The sequence below is a fragment of the Maniola hyperantus genome, chromosome 18 (assembly GCF_902806685.2).
Source record: "Maniola hyperantus chromosome 18, iAphHyp1.2, whole genome shotgun sequence".
Lineage (NCBI taxonomy): Eukaryota > Metazoa > Arthropoda > Insecta > Lepidoptera > Nymphalidae > Maniola > Maniola hyperantus.
This window is the reverse complement of record NC_048553.1, coordinates 1,237,992-1,253,804: the sequence shown is the minus strand read 5'-3', so window position 1 is coordinate 1,253,804 and position 15,813 is coordinate 1,237,992. Positions and strand designations below refer to the sequence as shown.

At 37.8% G+C, this 15,813-nt stretch overlaps 2 protein-coding genes across 2 annotated transcripts; one reads left to right on the top strand and one right to left on the bottom strand.

Annotated features, from left to right (window-relative positions):
* Positions 1 to 1,161: 1,161 nt before the first annotated feature.
* Positions 1,162 to 4,617, top strand: LOC117990615 (all trans-polyprenyl-diphosphate synthase PDSS2-like). Its single transcript, XM_034978070.2, has 2 exons — positions 1,162 to 1,522; positions 3,615 to 4,617. The coding sequence occupies exons 1-2, from the start codon at positions 1,283 to 1,285 to the stop codon at positions 4,584 to 4,586; spliced, it is 1,212 nt and encodes a 403-aa protein (XP_034833961.1). The 5' UTR covers positions 1,162 to 1,282; the 3' UTR covers positions 4,587 to 4,617.
* Positions 4,618 to 10,504: 5,887 nt separating this feature from the next.
* LOC117990484 (all trans-polyprenyl-diphosphate synthase PDSS2-like) lies at positions 10,505 to 14,873 on the bottom strand. The gene is made up of 5 exons (XM_034977934.2): positions 14,759 to 14,873; positions 14,225 to 14,393; positions 13,467 to 13,773; positions 12,917 to 13,072; positions 10,505 to 11,058 (listed from the first exon to the last, which is right to left on the bottom strand). Exons 1-5 carry the CDS (start codon positions 14,842 to 14,844, stop codon positions 10,505 to 10,507), a joined length of 1,272 nt encoding a protein of 423 aa, XP_034833825.1. The 5' UTR covers positions 14,845 to 14,873.
* Positions 14,874 to 15,813: the final 940 nt, after the last annotated feature.

Genomic DNA, 15,813 nt, shown 5'->3' with positions numbered 1-15,813 from the left:
ATCTAAATAAAATACCCAATTGCCGTTTAGTTTTCTCGGTAAACCGACTTATTTTGCTTGTTTTTAAAACGGCTAGGAAACTATTACCTACCCTTTTTAACTAAATGGCTATCGCCTAATGCATTAGCTATGCACCTAGTTATATTGTATTGAATTTTGTCATGATTGTATTTATAATATAAAAACTACTTAGTTAACCTGCTCTAGCTTCACCCGATTAGCTTTGGAATACTTACATAAGTAGGTATATGTAGGTATTCCAAAATAAACGTGAATCTGTTACAACTTACAAAAAGTTCAACAGGTAAGTAGATAGGTACCTACCTATAGTTACCTACTTTAGGTAAGCTATACTAGCTATGCTTGTAAAATGTCCTCGTCAAATGTTCTGAATGATAATGAAACCCATATTGAATTGCTCTGAGAAATACCAAAATCGAACCTGTTACCTACTTATAGGGAAGGATATCGACCTTCGAGACAACGAAGTTAGATGTCGACAGTCAACATGTAACTTCGTTGTCTCGACAGTCGACATCGACCTTCGTTACCTGGACAGTCGACATAGACTTTTGTTACCATGACAGTTGATATCGACTTCCTTTACCACGACAGCCGACATGGAATTCCGTAACTCCGTAGTTAACATCGACCTTCGTTGTCTCGACAGTCGACATCGACCTTCGTTACCAGGACAGTCGACATAGACTTTGGTTACCATGACAGTTGATATCGACTTCCTTTACCACGACAGCCGACATGGAATTCCGTAACTCCGTAGTTAACATCGACCTTCGTCACCTCGGCAGTCGACATCGACCTTAATAACTAGGTAGGTACCTATCCTTTTAAGATTACCCTAACCAAAATTAGGCTAGAAATTTACTAGATAGTAAATTCCTAGCCTAATTTTGATTTGGGTTTATATTATAATCAAGGTATGAAAATAAATAATATTTTTATTCATTGATTTAGTTACTGTAGTCTAATTAGACTATAGTAACTAAAACTTTAAACTATAATTATAGTTTAAAGATTTAGTTAACTACCTATAAATCGGTGGAAAAACAAAAGAAAACCTTATTCGATATTAATGAACTGAAGTGATAAGTGTTTGACATTTGAGTTTCCGAACGCAACCTCCAAACGTCAAATTAAAGTATGACATAATCGTCAGAACGTAAGGCGCGTTTATTTCTGTTTTTAATTGGAAAAATATTAAAACGTGACTGAAACTCATTGCGAACTGTTCATAATAGTGTTTTGAAATATATAATACAATATGTCGTACGCTATGATTCGACATTTACGTAGAACTAGTTTATTGTGTGAGCAAATTAGGGTCGAAAGTACCTTGAACAATGTGACCCAGGAAGAGTTTTTATTTCGACCTCCAGTGCCTCAATGGAGCAAGGTGATACGAGAAGCAGAAAAAATTGTTGGATATCCGACCTCCTTCATGAATTTGCGATGGCTTCTTAGTGACGAATTTGCGAATTTGGCCATGCACTTACGAAAAATTGTAAGCATTTTTTTTTTATCTTAGTGTTATCTAATAAGGTTAGAACGGCTAGTAATCTATTCAAACATCTATCCAATAGAATTCCTAAAGCAGTCTTAATCTTGTGATAGTATTTTCATTAGATTTTTAGTCATAAACACTTTATTTTCAATAACTATTTCATAATACTTTGTAAACATTTTGGTAAGAAAAAAATATGAGTATGTCCTATTTTTAAATGTACTTTACTTCAAAAGCTATAGTTAAATATACTTACCTTAGTTCGAACATAAACAGTAGTACATAGATTATGTAATATGGAAGGTTAACATGATAAATACAAGGATTTTCCTTATAAATACAAGTTTTAAAATAAAATAATAATAATTTTAGTTACTCATCAGCTTGGAGGCTAGATTTAAGTAGGTACATTATAAATTGTTAAACTTGATGATATAGGACTTGGACTTTGTCTACGGGATTTAGATTTTTGAAGTCCTGTGGGGAATTTAGAGCTATTTGATTTTCTGGGATAAAAAGTAGTCTTAGATATCTGATATCTGTGTCTGGGATACAAGTTAGTTATGTTTGTTCAAAATACCAGCGACTTCCTAAATGTGGATTTACATTTTGGAAAATCCAGAGGGATCTCTTTAATATGCCGGAACAAAGCAGCCAAGTCCATGTGATGTAATGTAAGCTAACTGTCTACCAAAGGTCAAATTAGTTAAAAGTAAGTGAAGACGTCCGCCTCCTAATTGGGGTTCAATCCTGGGTACCTCCAACTTTTCAGAGTTATGTGCGTTTTAAGTGCATAAAAACCACAGTGCTCAGTAAAACCGACTGTGGTTTTTGTGGCACTGAATGTAGCAGGAATAATATGTTATTTTTATAAGTTTAATAATAATAAATAAAAAAATAAAATAAAGTAATTAAATATCACATGCTTTAACGGTGAAGGAAAATATTGTGAAGAAAACTGCATGCCTGAGAGTTCTTTATAATCTTCTCAAAGGTGTGTGAAGTCTGCCAATAAGCGCATGGCCAGCGTGGTAGACTATGGCCAAAACCCTTCCTACTCTGAGAGGAGACCCGTGCTCTGTAGTGAGCCAGCGATGGGTTGATCATGATCTTGATGATGTAGCAGAGTGCAAATGTAGCAGACAGACAGACACACTTTTGTAGTTATAATATTAGTAAAGGTTATTTGGAGGCCAAATTTAAGTACATTTTATTAAATTTTTAATGTCAACTTAGTAGTTAGCAATAATATAGAAAGGTAAATCCAAGAGAATTATGTTTGCAAGGTTAATTTAGTTTCAATGAGATCATTTTCATGCTAATTAAAATCACCTTGCAGTTTCTTTGTTACATGTAAGTACTGCACATATTACATAGATCGTTCAACTGTGAAACATGTATCAAATTATTCTGATAATAGCTGGTGCCTGCAACTTCACGCATGTAGATTTAGGTTTTTAAAAATCCCATGGGAACTATTTAATTTTCTGAGTTAAAAAGTAGCTTATGTCACTCTCCAGTTCTTTAACTATACGTTGGTCCGTTGTGAAGTGATGGAAGGTCAAACAAATGCATTGTAGTCTAGCCATATTGTACTTGCAATTCACAAGTTTCTTGTTAGTTCTTCTTGGCCTGATTTATTTGTCTATTCAAATAACTTTTGTAATAGTTTTGAATAAAAAAATTTTTTAATTATGTAATAATTTGTAATACAAAACCTGTAAAACATGTTTTTTTCCTCAGTTCAACCTTAATTAGATAAAAAGATCTGGCCTGAAATAAGTTATTGTGTTCTAAGTAATTCTTGATTGATCACTACTCTTATTATAAATGGGAAAGTGTTTGTTTTTGGTTTGTTCTTCAATCACCTCTCAATGGGCCCTCGTGTTTTTGCATAAATAGATTTGAAAACCTAGAGAGTGATAGAGATAGGCTACTGTTGATCTTGGGAAAAGTAGGTTCCACATGATTTTTTAAAATCTATAATTCACACTAAAAAATTCATGGAAGTCTAGTTTCAATATAATTTTCATGTACCACTATCCCAAAATGCAAGTTTCTATGAAGTATTATAGTTAAATTATTCTTCTAGGTAGACAGCAACCACCCAATAATGAAGACGGCGAAAACTGTACTCTATAATGAGCAAAACAACCTGCAGCCCTGGGGACTCATCATTTTACTGCTCTCCAAAGCCATCAGTCCATCCACATACTCCTTAGAAGCCACCACGGTAACAGAGAAGCAACGAATGCTGGCTGAATTAACAGAAATGATACGCACAGGCCATTACATACACAAAGGCTTACTAAACATACCGTTCGAAGAACGAGACAAGACTAAAGAAACATCAATATTTGCTAACAAAATCGCCATTTTAATCGGCGATTACCTTCTCGTTACAGCGAACGGTATGCTAGCTCGTTTAAGGAACCAGGATTTATCATATTTAATATCAACAGCATTACGTGATTTGAGCGAAGGAGAGTTCTTTGGGCCTCGTGATGATCAAAACTTACCGTTACCAGGAAGACCGGTAAAAAGAAATGAAGACAACTTCAAAATCAGTTGTGAGACGATACCGTTAGATGTAAAAAATATGTTAGGTTCACCGGAAAAAGAGTGGACATTACGGACTATGTATAACGGAGGTTCTTTATTCGGGAGAGGCTGTGAAGGTGCAGTGTTATTAGCTGGTAAGACCAATTCTGATCAGAAAAAGGCTTATTTATTCGGTTGTCACTTATGTTTAGCTTGGCAAGCAGCAAGTGAACTCCAAAAATTCACATCAAATAACAAAAATACCTTTTCCCTTGTCAGCGCTCCAGTTTTGTTCGCGTTAAACGATTCTCCAGAAATATATGAAAGTTTAAAAAGTGTTAATAACGTTTCTTCAATAGATTTCGATGAGTTAAAGATGAGAATAACGGAGACAGACGCGATTGAGCAAACCAAATCGTTGTTTTTACAGCATGCTGAAAAAGCGAAGAGTTATGTTGAAATGTTTGGCGATAACCAGTCCGTTAGTACTATAAAGAGATTGATAAAAACTGTGCAATGTTAAAAAAGTGGTGCTAATTTGATAACAGACAAAATAAATTAAATTAAATTGCCAGTTCTAGACTTTTCTAAGGCTGCGATTACACCTGTAACCCCCCCATTCCCACTTATGAATAGCTTCATATAAAATGTTCTGCCACTGGAACTCCGATCCGGGTCCGACAAACGACAAGTGGGAACGGAGCCTGAGTAGATTACGTAATTAATGAGGCGGTTTCCAGGCAACGTTCGAGATAATGTTCATAGATGGCGCTGAATATTTCCACCACTAAAGATGAAAAATAATGCCTATATCTATATGATCTATGCTTTAAATTTTTAAATTTAAATCGGATGCGAAATTAATTAATTACTTGTATTATAGTTCACAGATTTTGTGGGGAAAAAAAGTAAGGAAAATTGCAGTGCACGCTAGCTCTTACTCTTCATCTATGTCATCAATTGACACGACCTAAACATTAAAGCATAGATCATATAGATATAGGTATTATTTTTCATCTTTAGTGGTGGAAGTATTCAGCGCCATCTATGAAAATTATCTCGAACGTTGCCTGGAAACCTCCTCGTTGACAACTGTTGACAACAAATTTACTAGTTGTATAGTACGCGGCAGGTCGAGATGGCAATTGGGGTGGGCTGACCCCGCACACCCGCACACCTCCCCTCTAATCCCGATTGCCATCTCGAACAGTCCCGTACTTATAAGAATGTTTACATTAGTAAATTTGTCGTAAGTGACTATGTAAGTTAGTTACGTGAGTAAAACTTACAGGTGTATCCGCAGCCTAAACTCAACATTGAGAAAACTATGTTTAGAGCTGCCAATTTAATTAAGTTGTATAACCGAATTAGCACCCATAAATACTTAGAAATATTTTTTAGACAAATTGTAAACGGGTTGTCCTTTGTAAAGAGACAAGAGATGTTTTTAGCCCTGAAAAAATTGACTTGGATTTTTTTTTAGGTTTAGTGCTTAAGTCATGTCCAATATGTATTATTATCCCAAAGAAGAATAATTTTGATTTAGCACCTAATATTATTTTTCTTTGTACATTGCTGGCAATGTTAAGTTAAATAATATAAATTATGTATATTTGTAGATATTATGTATAGTATGCGACAGGTCGAGATGGCATTCGGGGTATGAGGCGGGGGGATGCCCCGCACATGCGCACGTCACCCGCGCTATCCCGCACCGGGTTAACGTGGGGGCTGTGCGGGTGTGCGAGGCGTACCCACCCTGATTGCCATCTCGCCCTGCCACGTACTATAGTTTGCTTGCTTATGTTTTTAACCTTTTTTTGTATTTCATTTGGGGAACATTATATTTTTATTCATATTGTTTATAGGTATACTGTGATGGTCTTTAAAAGATAATAATTAATGTCTAAAAAATTGAAATATTTTAATGTAAAACAATCTAATTAAAATGTGAAAAATATCATGAGAACAAATTTTAATACCTACTTAACGTAATATTTTTTGTGATACTTTAGTTAATAAGTAGATAGAATTGTTGTGTTTTAATAAAAATCTATAGAAAGTTTTAAATTTCTTTTTTTCTAATTAGCTAATAAATACTACAGCGTGCAACGGGCACGGTGTAGAAGCACGGGCAGGGCCCTCTTTCCCACTGGGCACTCTGGACACGTGCCCAGGGCCCACGATCGATAGGGGCCCACTAGTCGCTGCCACCAAATCACCAAACTATAAACGACCGACCACTACTTTTTTACCGAAAAATCAAAGGTCAAAAAGGCCCTCCAAACATAGGACCATAGAGATTGTTAACCAGTCAAGACTGACTTATATCCGAGCCTTCTTGTTTTTACTTACTCTGTCAAGATCATAGGGGCCCCGATATTCTGATGTGCCCAGGGCCTCCAATAGGTTAAAGACGGCTCTGAGCACGGGTAGGTACGACAACCAAATTAAGCCACTCTGATCTTCATTATGACATTCCTCAAGCGAAAACCCGCATGCATTTTTGCGCTCGCGATTTTTCGCTTGATACAAATATAGGACAACGCTGGCCTGAAGTTAATTTGTAATTGACATGGCGTCAACTTTAATTTCCGCGCATTTCCGTACCACACTCCATTTCGATGTAGGGCAGATACCAGAATATGCAAAATTAAATTCATTTTATATTCATTTCGCCGTGCCATTTATCATCGGGGTTGACATCGGATATAATATAATGTAGGTAGTGGAGATGGTTATTACCTACTCACTTCTTTTAAATAATATTTAACGTTCCGTACCCGAAGAGTGCTAACGGGACCTTATTACTATACTCTATCTAAGCTGTGATAGCCTAGTGGTTAGGACGTCCGCCTTCTAATCGGAGGTCGGGGGTTCGATCCCGGGCACGCATCTCTAACTTTTCGGAGTTAAGCGTGTTTTAATTAATTAAATATCACTTGCTTTAACGGTGAAGGAAAACATCGTCAGGAAACCTGCATATCTGAGAGTTCTCCATAATGTTCTCAAAGGTGTGTGAAATCTACCAATCCGCACATGGCCAGCGTGGTAGACTATGGCCAAAACCCTTCTCACTCTGAGGGGAGGCCCGTGCTTTGTAGCGAGTCGATGTTGGGTTGATCATGATCATTGATGTTGGAATCCCCCTCTACTTGATGAAGCATGTGGGCGGGGCAGGCGAGCCGCGGATATGAGCAAACGCTCATATCAAAGTCTTTTGAGCACATTACTATGGGCCATTTTTGCCCAATTGTCACCGTGATTAGAGCTGCCGTACAAAACTCGAAAAGATGCCGAGTTTTACTGTAATTATAAGTCGTATGCGAAATAAAAATGTGAGTCCGGGTAAATAAAGGAATTTCTTTCGTCCATAAGATAAAAATCTACTAAAATATTTGTAGATCGAGGCATAATCTCGAAAAATTATATCGGTTGACAATGTTAAGAGCGTTCAACACAATTACCGATTTTTTAGGAATTATTCATGTGCGAAGTGCTACAGATATTAGGAGTAATAACGAATAAAAAGGTTGAAATATTTAAGAACAAGCCTTTTTTAAAGATCTATTGCTAATGAATTATTAATGTTATTGAAAAATAATAATCCTATCAAATCCTTATTCTTGCGGAAGACGTTTACTAAATTATACGATTTTGAGTGCGTCTTTAGTTAACATATAACCACGAAAAACACATATAATAAACACATTCACTGGTTATTTCTAACAAAGACATTTATTTCTAACATACAAAAACTACAGTGATATCAAAACTCAGTCTTTCACACGGTAAATACTCAAAGCCCCGTTTGTTTTAGTGGTTTACTAAAACATCGGAAACACACGAGTATCTCGTAATGCCTACAATAAGAGAAGATAGACATAGCAATGCTAAGAAACATAAGGCCAAACTATCCATACGAATACGTCCATACGAATAGTCTTACAGTGTCACTTAGAAGAATATAAGAACTGTCTTGTGGGCACTAAAGCCACCGAAAGCCTTATGAGAAGAGTTTTTCGATGGAATGACCTTCTCCCAACTCTTGACACACTCATAAAAATACCAATGACTGATTACAGATGACCTAGAAATATCAAAACAAAAAATAACTGTTATGCATGGTCTTTTAGTAAATCCTACTAAATCACAGGCTACTTTTGAAATTGGCCCAGCTACGAAATTGTATTGTGCCAATTTCAAGTCTTCCAATCATAGCTAATGATGATCACGTATAGTGGTCAAGCAGAGCAAACTTTCCGTGTGCGTAAAAGTGAAAACTCTAGGGCAACAAGATTATAAAGATAGCCAGACGTGAAAAACTGACTAGGATACCCTTAAGGCTCTTGAAAACTATCAGACAGACGGTTACGAAACAAAAAATGTTCGACAACTTGGGTCACTGGTGATTTGTGAACCAGTGAAAAAAAACTTCACATCCATACAAAATTTATTTTTAATTTTCATAAGGCTCCCTAGAACATTTTTGTATGGAACTCTTTTTTGACACTTGGCATGTGCACAGAGCTTGAAGGTTTTCTTTCAGAAAAAAAATCCTTAAAGTCACAATTGTACAAAATTTATTGGAGTACCTTAATTACAAATTATAGACCTATCTCAGTGCTAACAATGCTTTCAAATGTCATCTAGAAAATTCTGAACAACCAGCCAGCCAGCTTCTTGAATAGACATAACATATTATTATCTGAGAATCAGTTTGGTTTCCGGAAGGGAAAGTCTACAGAAGATGCCATCAACCTTCTGACTGATCAAATTGTTAATCGTATAGAAGCTAAGAACAAAGTAGTAGGCGTGATTATTGATCTCACCAAGGCTTTTAATACCGTCTCTGTTCCTATTCTTGTAGGCAGATTAGAAGCTATTGCTATAAGGGGATATACACTAAGTATCTTCAAGGATTATCGCTGCGGTCGGGGAAAAAAGATGGCCAGCAAACAAAACAAATTCATACAAAAATTTCCTTCATTTTCAAACAAACAAAGAACTTGCGAAGTGGTCCCACGCGTCAACGCTCTTAATTTTGGGCTTGCGTGTGTCGATAATTTTATCGATAGTGCATTTTTGTTAGTAAAGGCTAAACATCTTGTGGTACCTATTGTTATAAAAAAGTTTAAGTACTATAGCATAATTTATAGTAGGTAGTAATACAACAATAGTAGATCTATTTATATAATAAGACTTCCTCCGGCCTGACTGACAGACTGATCTATTTACTATCTAGTCTATCAATATACTTATATAAATTCTATCAATCCGCACATGGCCAGCGTGGTAGACTACGACCAAACCCTTCTCACTCTGAGAAGAGACCCGTGCTCTGCAGTGAGCCGGCGATGGATTGATCATGATGATGATGGACAACAATAGATTGCATATTTTATACTTTGCCAAAACAAGACAGGTACCTATATCATGGATTGACTAGGTATTCTACAGAATGACTGAATTATAGACATTTCCGGTACCATTATTGATTTTGAAATCGTAAGAACAGGATCTCGGCTGAAGTGAGAAGATTGGTAACTTAGGTAGGTACATACTGATATTTAACATACATATAAGTCGAGTTGAGAACCTTTTTTTCGAAAGTCTGTTAGAAATCGTCATGTATGTAAATAAATTTTTAAGATAGCCAATAATTATGACGTATTGATAATTATTATCGATATCGACTTCCAATTGTTACACATCACTATTTGTCAGTGGCTTGTGTATTGCCAGTGACGTACAAAAATTTTCACAATAATTTAATTAATTATTTTTAAAGTGATTACTTCGAGCGACATGTACTTTATATAGTGAAACATGTTTTTCAGATGTTTGCACAATAAGCACAATAATTATCAACGCTTAGAACATGATATTAAGAACTGAAAATATTTATTGTGCAAATTTTTATCATAGCTGGCAATACAATACTTGAATGGTACTTCAAAATCAACCCTACCGTTAAGAAGATACAGACGATTTTTGCTTGTAATTTTTTGACCAATAGTAGAGTCGCGATGGCTGTGTTGCTGAATACGCTATTCTTTAAGATAGTGTGCGAAGTGGCTCGCGCGGTTTTCATACAAAAGTAACTTCATCAGCGTTCTATAGTATTTATTATTCTAGGATCATGATGATGATGACCTACGGAGTGAAGTATAGGGCTCTCTCAGTTATGTAATCCCTTACAAAAGACAAAGACAAAAACTAAGTGGGCGTCAACCATTTTGAGTGACCATCCAATCACAAACGAACATATGTTTTCGGATTGAATTTCGATTAATTTTTTTGTCTGGTGGGAGATTTCGGCCGTGGCTAGTTACCACCCTACAGGCAAAGCTGTGCCGCCAAGCGATTTAGCGTTCCGGTACGATGCCGTGGCGCAATCGGGTAACAAAAAAACTTCATAATTTTGTTGAGCATTTATTTTCACTCCATATACTGAAGTGTTTCACTATGAACCGTCGCGGCCATCTTCTGTATCGCGACCCTAGCGTCCTCTACCGGAAACTTGTTGCTGTATTTCAAAATGGCCGCCATTTCTTCTTCCAGAAACTTCGTCAAGTATTCCAACGCCCTCGTTCCACGCACAGCGTAGTATAACTGTTTGAATTCCACTGGCTTTTTATCTAACTTTGCCTCTATGATATAACTGTAGACTGTAGGGTACTCCCAAATAGCTAAAGTGACAGGGGCACCAACCAAAGAATACGAATAGGGATGTGTAAAGAAGTCTTTTACGTCCAAGTAAAGTTGCCAAATAATTGCCAAGTGCCCGCCAAGTTTGTACGCGTCTTTTTCCAGATGTTCTTGTTTGCCAAGCTTCATCGCGGCTTGGCAACCCTTGCCAAGTAAACTGCCAGATGTGAGCATCGTACGGAGGAGCCATTCGTCTTTGCCTTGGCCGAGGTACTCGTTTGAGCCAAGCTTCGCCAAGTTGTCTTCGTGTTCCCAGTTGTAGTGACTCGTAACTTCGTTGCTAGCTGCAAAATATAATAAAGTACATTCTAAGTTAGCCCTCAATTACGAATTACGATCTTATATGCGTATTGCTAGTGTCACAGAATATACAGTATGACAAGTTGGCACTTCAATGACATTGACAGGGGGGCGCTGTTGGAGAATAAAGGCTTAGAATATTCAAACAAGAACAAAGAGGACACTTGACGGCAACGTTAGTTCTGATTTTCGCCACGCGCCAAGATAGCCTTGTCGCACTGTAATATAATAGTGCTATAGTATGTATAGTCCGCGACAGGACAATCGGGGTATGAGGCGGGGGGATGCCACACCCCGCACACCGCACGTTACCCGCGCTCGCGCGCATCGGGTGCGCGGAGGCTGTGCGGGACGTTCCCTCCCCAGTTGCCGTCTCGACCTGTCGCGTGCTATAAGACTTACAACTTATAAAATCTAACAAGCAATCATAATAATTACCTATTATTAAACACATTACAAAGTACCTCCTAATTAGAAAGTGTTAAGGTGCAGATACACTATTGTGTTGTGGTGTGTTGCAACTTGTAAGTAACGACTAAAGATCGACCAATAGAATAGCATCCTCATGTGCATGCCTTTATAGTTCATATTGGTATGGTACGTTCATACTCAGGGCAAACGTGGGCCAATGTCGACAATCGCATGAGAAGTCTCCTAAATATATAAAACGAAAAGGTGACTGACTGACTGATCTTTGATATGTCAACGCACAGCTCAAACTACCGGACGGATCGGGCTGAAATTTGGTATGCAGCTAGCCATTATGAGGTAGACATCCGCTAAGAAAGGATTTTTAAAAATTCAACCTCTAAGGGGGTGAAATAGGGGTTTGAAATTTGTGTAGTCCACGCAGATGAAGTCGCAAGCATAAGCTAGTATTAGATAAGCGCCTCGGTCTCAAATGTCAATCGACAAAATTGCACTGATGCTGAGATTTATAGAGCATCTAGATGCTGTCTGCCACTTCGTCCGCGTGTATTTAGGTTTTTAAAAATCCCGTGGGAACTCTTTAATGTTCCGGTATAAAAAGTAGCCTATGTCCTTCCTCGGGAACAAGCTTCTTTCTATCTTCTTTCTTCACTCTGGGCTGGTTTTCGTGGGGTGCAAGCAATCTCTGTACCAAATTTCGTCAAAATCGGTTGAATGGATGGGCCGTAAAAGGCTAGCAGACAGATAGACACATTTTCGCATTTATAATATTAGAATGGAAGTATGGATAGGGACTTTGACTTAAAGTTAAATCGAGACAAAAGGCAGTCTCGTTTCAACACGGTCTTCAGTCTGAGCAAAGTCACAGTGCGCTCTATAGATTTCAACCTTAGTGTCTTTCTACACTCACGCGCTTGCCGACTACCAATCAAAGAAGTCATTAGCGGACATTGGCCCTGAGTGTGAACCTACAATAGAACATAATATAACCCTATTCTATAACAACTCGCCTCCTGTCACGTCACAACACGCCACAACATAACAATGTGTTCACACCTTTAGAATAAAGAAATAAAGCGTGCCGTTAATTACCTACTAGGAAACTAGAAAATGTGACGAGCAAATTGCTCATGATTTATCACATTTACAGGGGACCACGTCTTAGGTAACGATAGATTTACGCAATTTTTACTAGTTATAAGTAGGTACCAAATAATAACATGTGCAAGCTTGCATAAGTATCACCGAAACAGCCTAGCACACATTGGCCCAACGCACTCGGCAAAAGTTTTCCTAATTTTTCGGTTACGGAACCCTAAAAGAGTTTTTTTTAACTCCACTCTTAACGAAACCAACGTCTTGTCATTATGACACCAATAACACTATGCCCATTCAAGCATCATAGGATTTAACCTTTCGGCTTGCTCGGCAAAGAATTGTTATCATCGTCGTGGTCGCCAAAGAAGTCTCCTTCCACGAGGTCACGTAGGCCGGTGGATATCAGTTCTGTTACTTCATTGTTGCGCAGTCCTCCTAGATGCTGCAGACAGGTCGCTAGAAGATAATCTCCTATAACAAATTAGTGATTTGATTTCTCTGAGGCAGATTAAAGTACTCGGTCTACAAGATGAACCGATTATAAACTTGGCTGCAATCAGACTTGGTTGCAAGTGATGATGCAGCCTAAGATGGAGCGCGTTTGCCTAGAATATGCCTAAGTATTCAATCTTGACTTGAAGGAACCCATTATATAATTGGAGGGGAAAGCTGATGCTGGGAGGGTGTTCCAAATCTTAGCGGTTCGAATTAGAAATGAGGAGGCAATTCTCTGGTACAGTCTGGTACGTACCTATCTAAATAAATATGTGATGGTTGATGTACACGGTAAAAAATTTCGGATCAGTAGATCTGCCTAATTACACACAGCACCAAATGTACCTCCCTTATTCACTGTACCATTTACCTGTCAATAAAACAATCTTATTTCCATACAGCAGATCCTTAAACTTATCCCCATGCTTTTCCTTATCCTGTAGATTAGCCATGGTCTTATGTATGAGATGACCAGTTCTCTTCATTTCCACAATCTCAGCCAACGCTCTCTGGGAGTGCAGAACTCCTGAATCGTAGAGATCCTTGGTAAAATGCTGAGTTTGGAAACCAGCAGCTTTTGATACTAAAAGTACAATAAGTCCCACAGATTGGAGGTTGCTTTTTGAGCCGATTAGGAGATTCTTTGCCGATTTTAGTAGAGGATGGTTTGTTCCGACCTGCAGGGATGGACAGAAAAATATGGAGAGCTAGCCTGCGATAAGTATAGGTACCTACTGCAGAACTTATAGTTTTAACAGTGTGATCGTTCGTTGCAATTGTTGTTATTACCTGAACTTACAGTTACGAAAGAATTGCTAAAACTGCGAAAATTGTCCAATAGTGAAGTGCCTTTTGGAAGCTTAACGAACTCGGACAGAGCTTCTATGTCGAATCTCGTTTACGTAACATCAAAAAAGGACTTTTAGACAATACCAGACTTCATGAGGAATTTGTAAGGATATAATATGTTCATACTTATTTAATTTTAGCTCTTATGTCAAAAGATTCAAGTAGGTATTATGCTTTATAAAGAAAACTATTCTATTAAGTACCTACAGAGTTTTAAGTTTGCACACATCTTTCGCTACGCGTTCTTGTTCATGGTCGAAGAAAAGGCGACAATCTTACCAATTTCCTGAGATGTATAGCAGTGTTCGCAATCTCATCATTAAACAGCCACCTGAGGTTCAGGAAGGAGGTCGGATAGCCCACAATCTGCTCAGCCTCTGTGATCACATCACGCCAGTCCAGCTCCTCGCGCTGACTGATGATGCCGCCCCATCGAGAATATGTTCTCCTGGTAACAAGACGACGAAGGTGAGATCGCCGTCATAAGCTAATAATAACTTGTGATCCGAATTTAAAAACCAAGCGCCGTTCTAAAATCGTCGGTATTCGCCAAACGCGTTGGGTGCAATGTGTACTGGAGCTCCTCCTCTCTCGCCACTCTCTCATGCGCCATTTTAAATTTTTATGCCAAATTTCATGTCAAAAGTACGATTTTAGTCTTGTACTTTTGACATGACAGTTGACCCAGAGTTAAAATGGCGCGTGAGGAGTCATTTTGTACGGCCTAAACAAAACTAGGCAAGTAGTAGTACTTAGGTAGGTAGGTACGTTCTTCTAAAGCGACTGGTCTTTCTATAGGCACTAGGTACCTACCTGAGATTCCTAAAGTTTCCTTCACTTCTGAATTTTAAGTTAACAACTTTTAGACCTAAGAATCGAAACCGATGGTCCCAGATCATTGCGACCTCCAAGCGACCACTTTTTAGCAACTTTTTGTAACTTTAGAGCACTTTAGAGAGTATGTTCCTTGATTAGGTACCTACATCTGATTCTGTCACGATTCTGTCATCATAATAATTGACAAACGTTCGTCAAAATCAAACGAAATGAAAGAAGTTTGAAGTGGGAAGGCATAAAAGCTCAGAATCATAGAAGAAAGTGTTTGAGTAGTCCTCAATTCGGTGCAAATTTTTGAGATTTATACATCGATGGATTTATACACGAATGTATGATTTATACAATACATGAGACCTCTCGATCAGTTGGCGAATGCTCGAGCGATCCTTGTTGTTGTAACTCAACGATCAACTGCTCAAACTGCCCTGTACCGTCGAGATGCGATATACAGAGCGGCCCTCCCATAGCAGATAAATTAATACTGTGCGCTGTGGTGCGGTGCGGTGCGGTGCGGTGTACTGCGCTGCGGTATTCAAACTCAAACGGAATTCAAACCCATTTAGCCAAACTTAAAAAAACTTTTTAATTCAAAATTGATTCAAAACTCCGCAGGGCTGGCACAATTAAAAAAGCGCATGCTATCATTAGACGAGCGGATAAACGCGGGCCGTTTCAGTAATTATAACGCATTTTGTTATAATTACAAACTGGTGGAATGGAGATGGTAAGGGGATTTAATTTTATAATTACGGACAGGGTTTAATGGATGGAATTGGATTGGATGTAATCTCCGTTCAGGATCTTGCTGCAATATAGGTAGGTAGTAGGTACATAGAAAAATAAGCGGCTGTACTGTACTACTTATATGTAGGTATCTTTAGATATTTTTAATAATTAATTGACATTGATTTCTTATTATTATATTGTAAAGCTTGCTTAAATTATTTGGTCTCTTCAAACGCACTGTTATAATAATTAATAGGTAACTATTTTTAAGTAATCTGTTAAACAAAATTGTTCTCCTATTTGGC

What these genes read in the sequence shown, in the direction of transcription:
- LOC117990484 (XM_034977934.2), bottom strand. Translation starts at nt 14,844, where the DNA reads ATGATCTGGGACCATCGGTTTCGATTCTTAGGTCTAAAAGTTGTTAAC. An exon ending in GGAAACTTTAGGAATCTCAG is followed by an intron (nt 14,394 to 14,758) that starts GTAGGTACCTAG and finishes TCTTGTTACCAG; the next exon opens with GAGAACATATTCTCGATGGG. An exon ending in TAAGATTGTTTTATTGACAG is followed by an intron (nt 13,073 to 13,466) that starts GTAAATGGTACA and finishes AATTTGTTATAG; the next exon opens with GAGATTATCTTCTAGCGACC.
- LOC117990615 (XM_034978070.2), top strand. Translation starts at nt 1,283, where the DNA reads ATGTCGTACGCTATGATTCGACATTTACGTAGAACTAGTTTATTGTGT. An exon ending in CCATGCACTTACGAAAAATT is followed by an intron (nt 1,523 to 3,614) that starts GTAAGCATTTTT and finishes TTATTCTTCTAG; the next exon opens with GTAGACAGCAACCACCCAAT.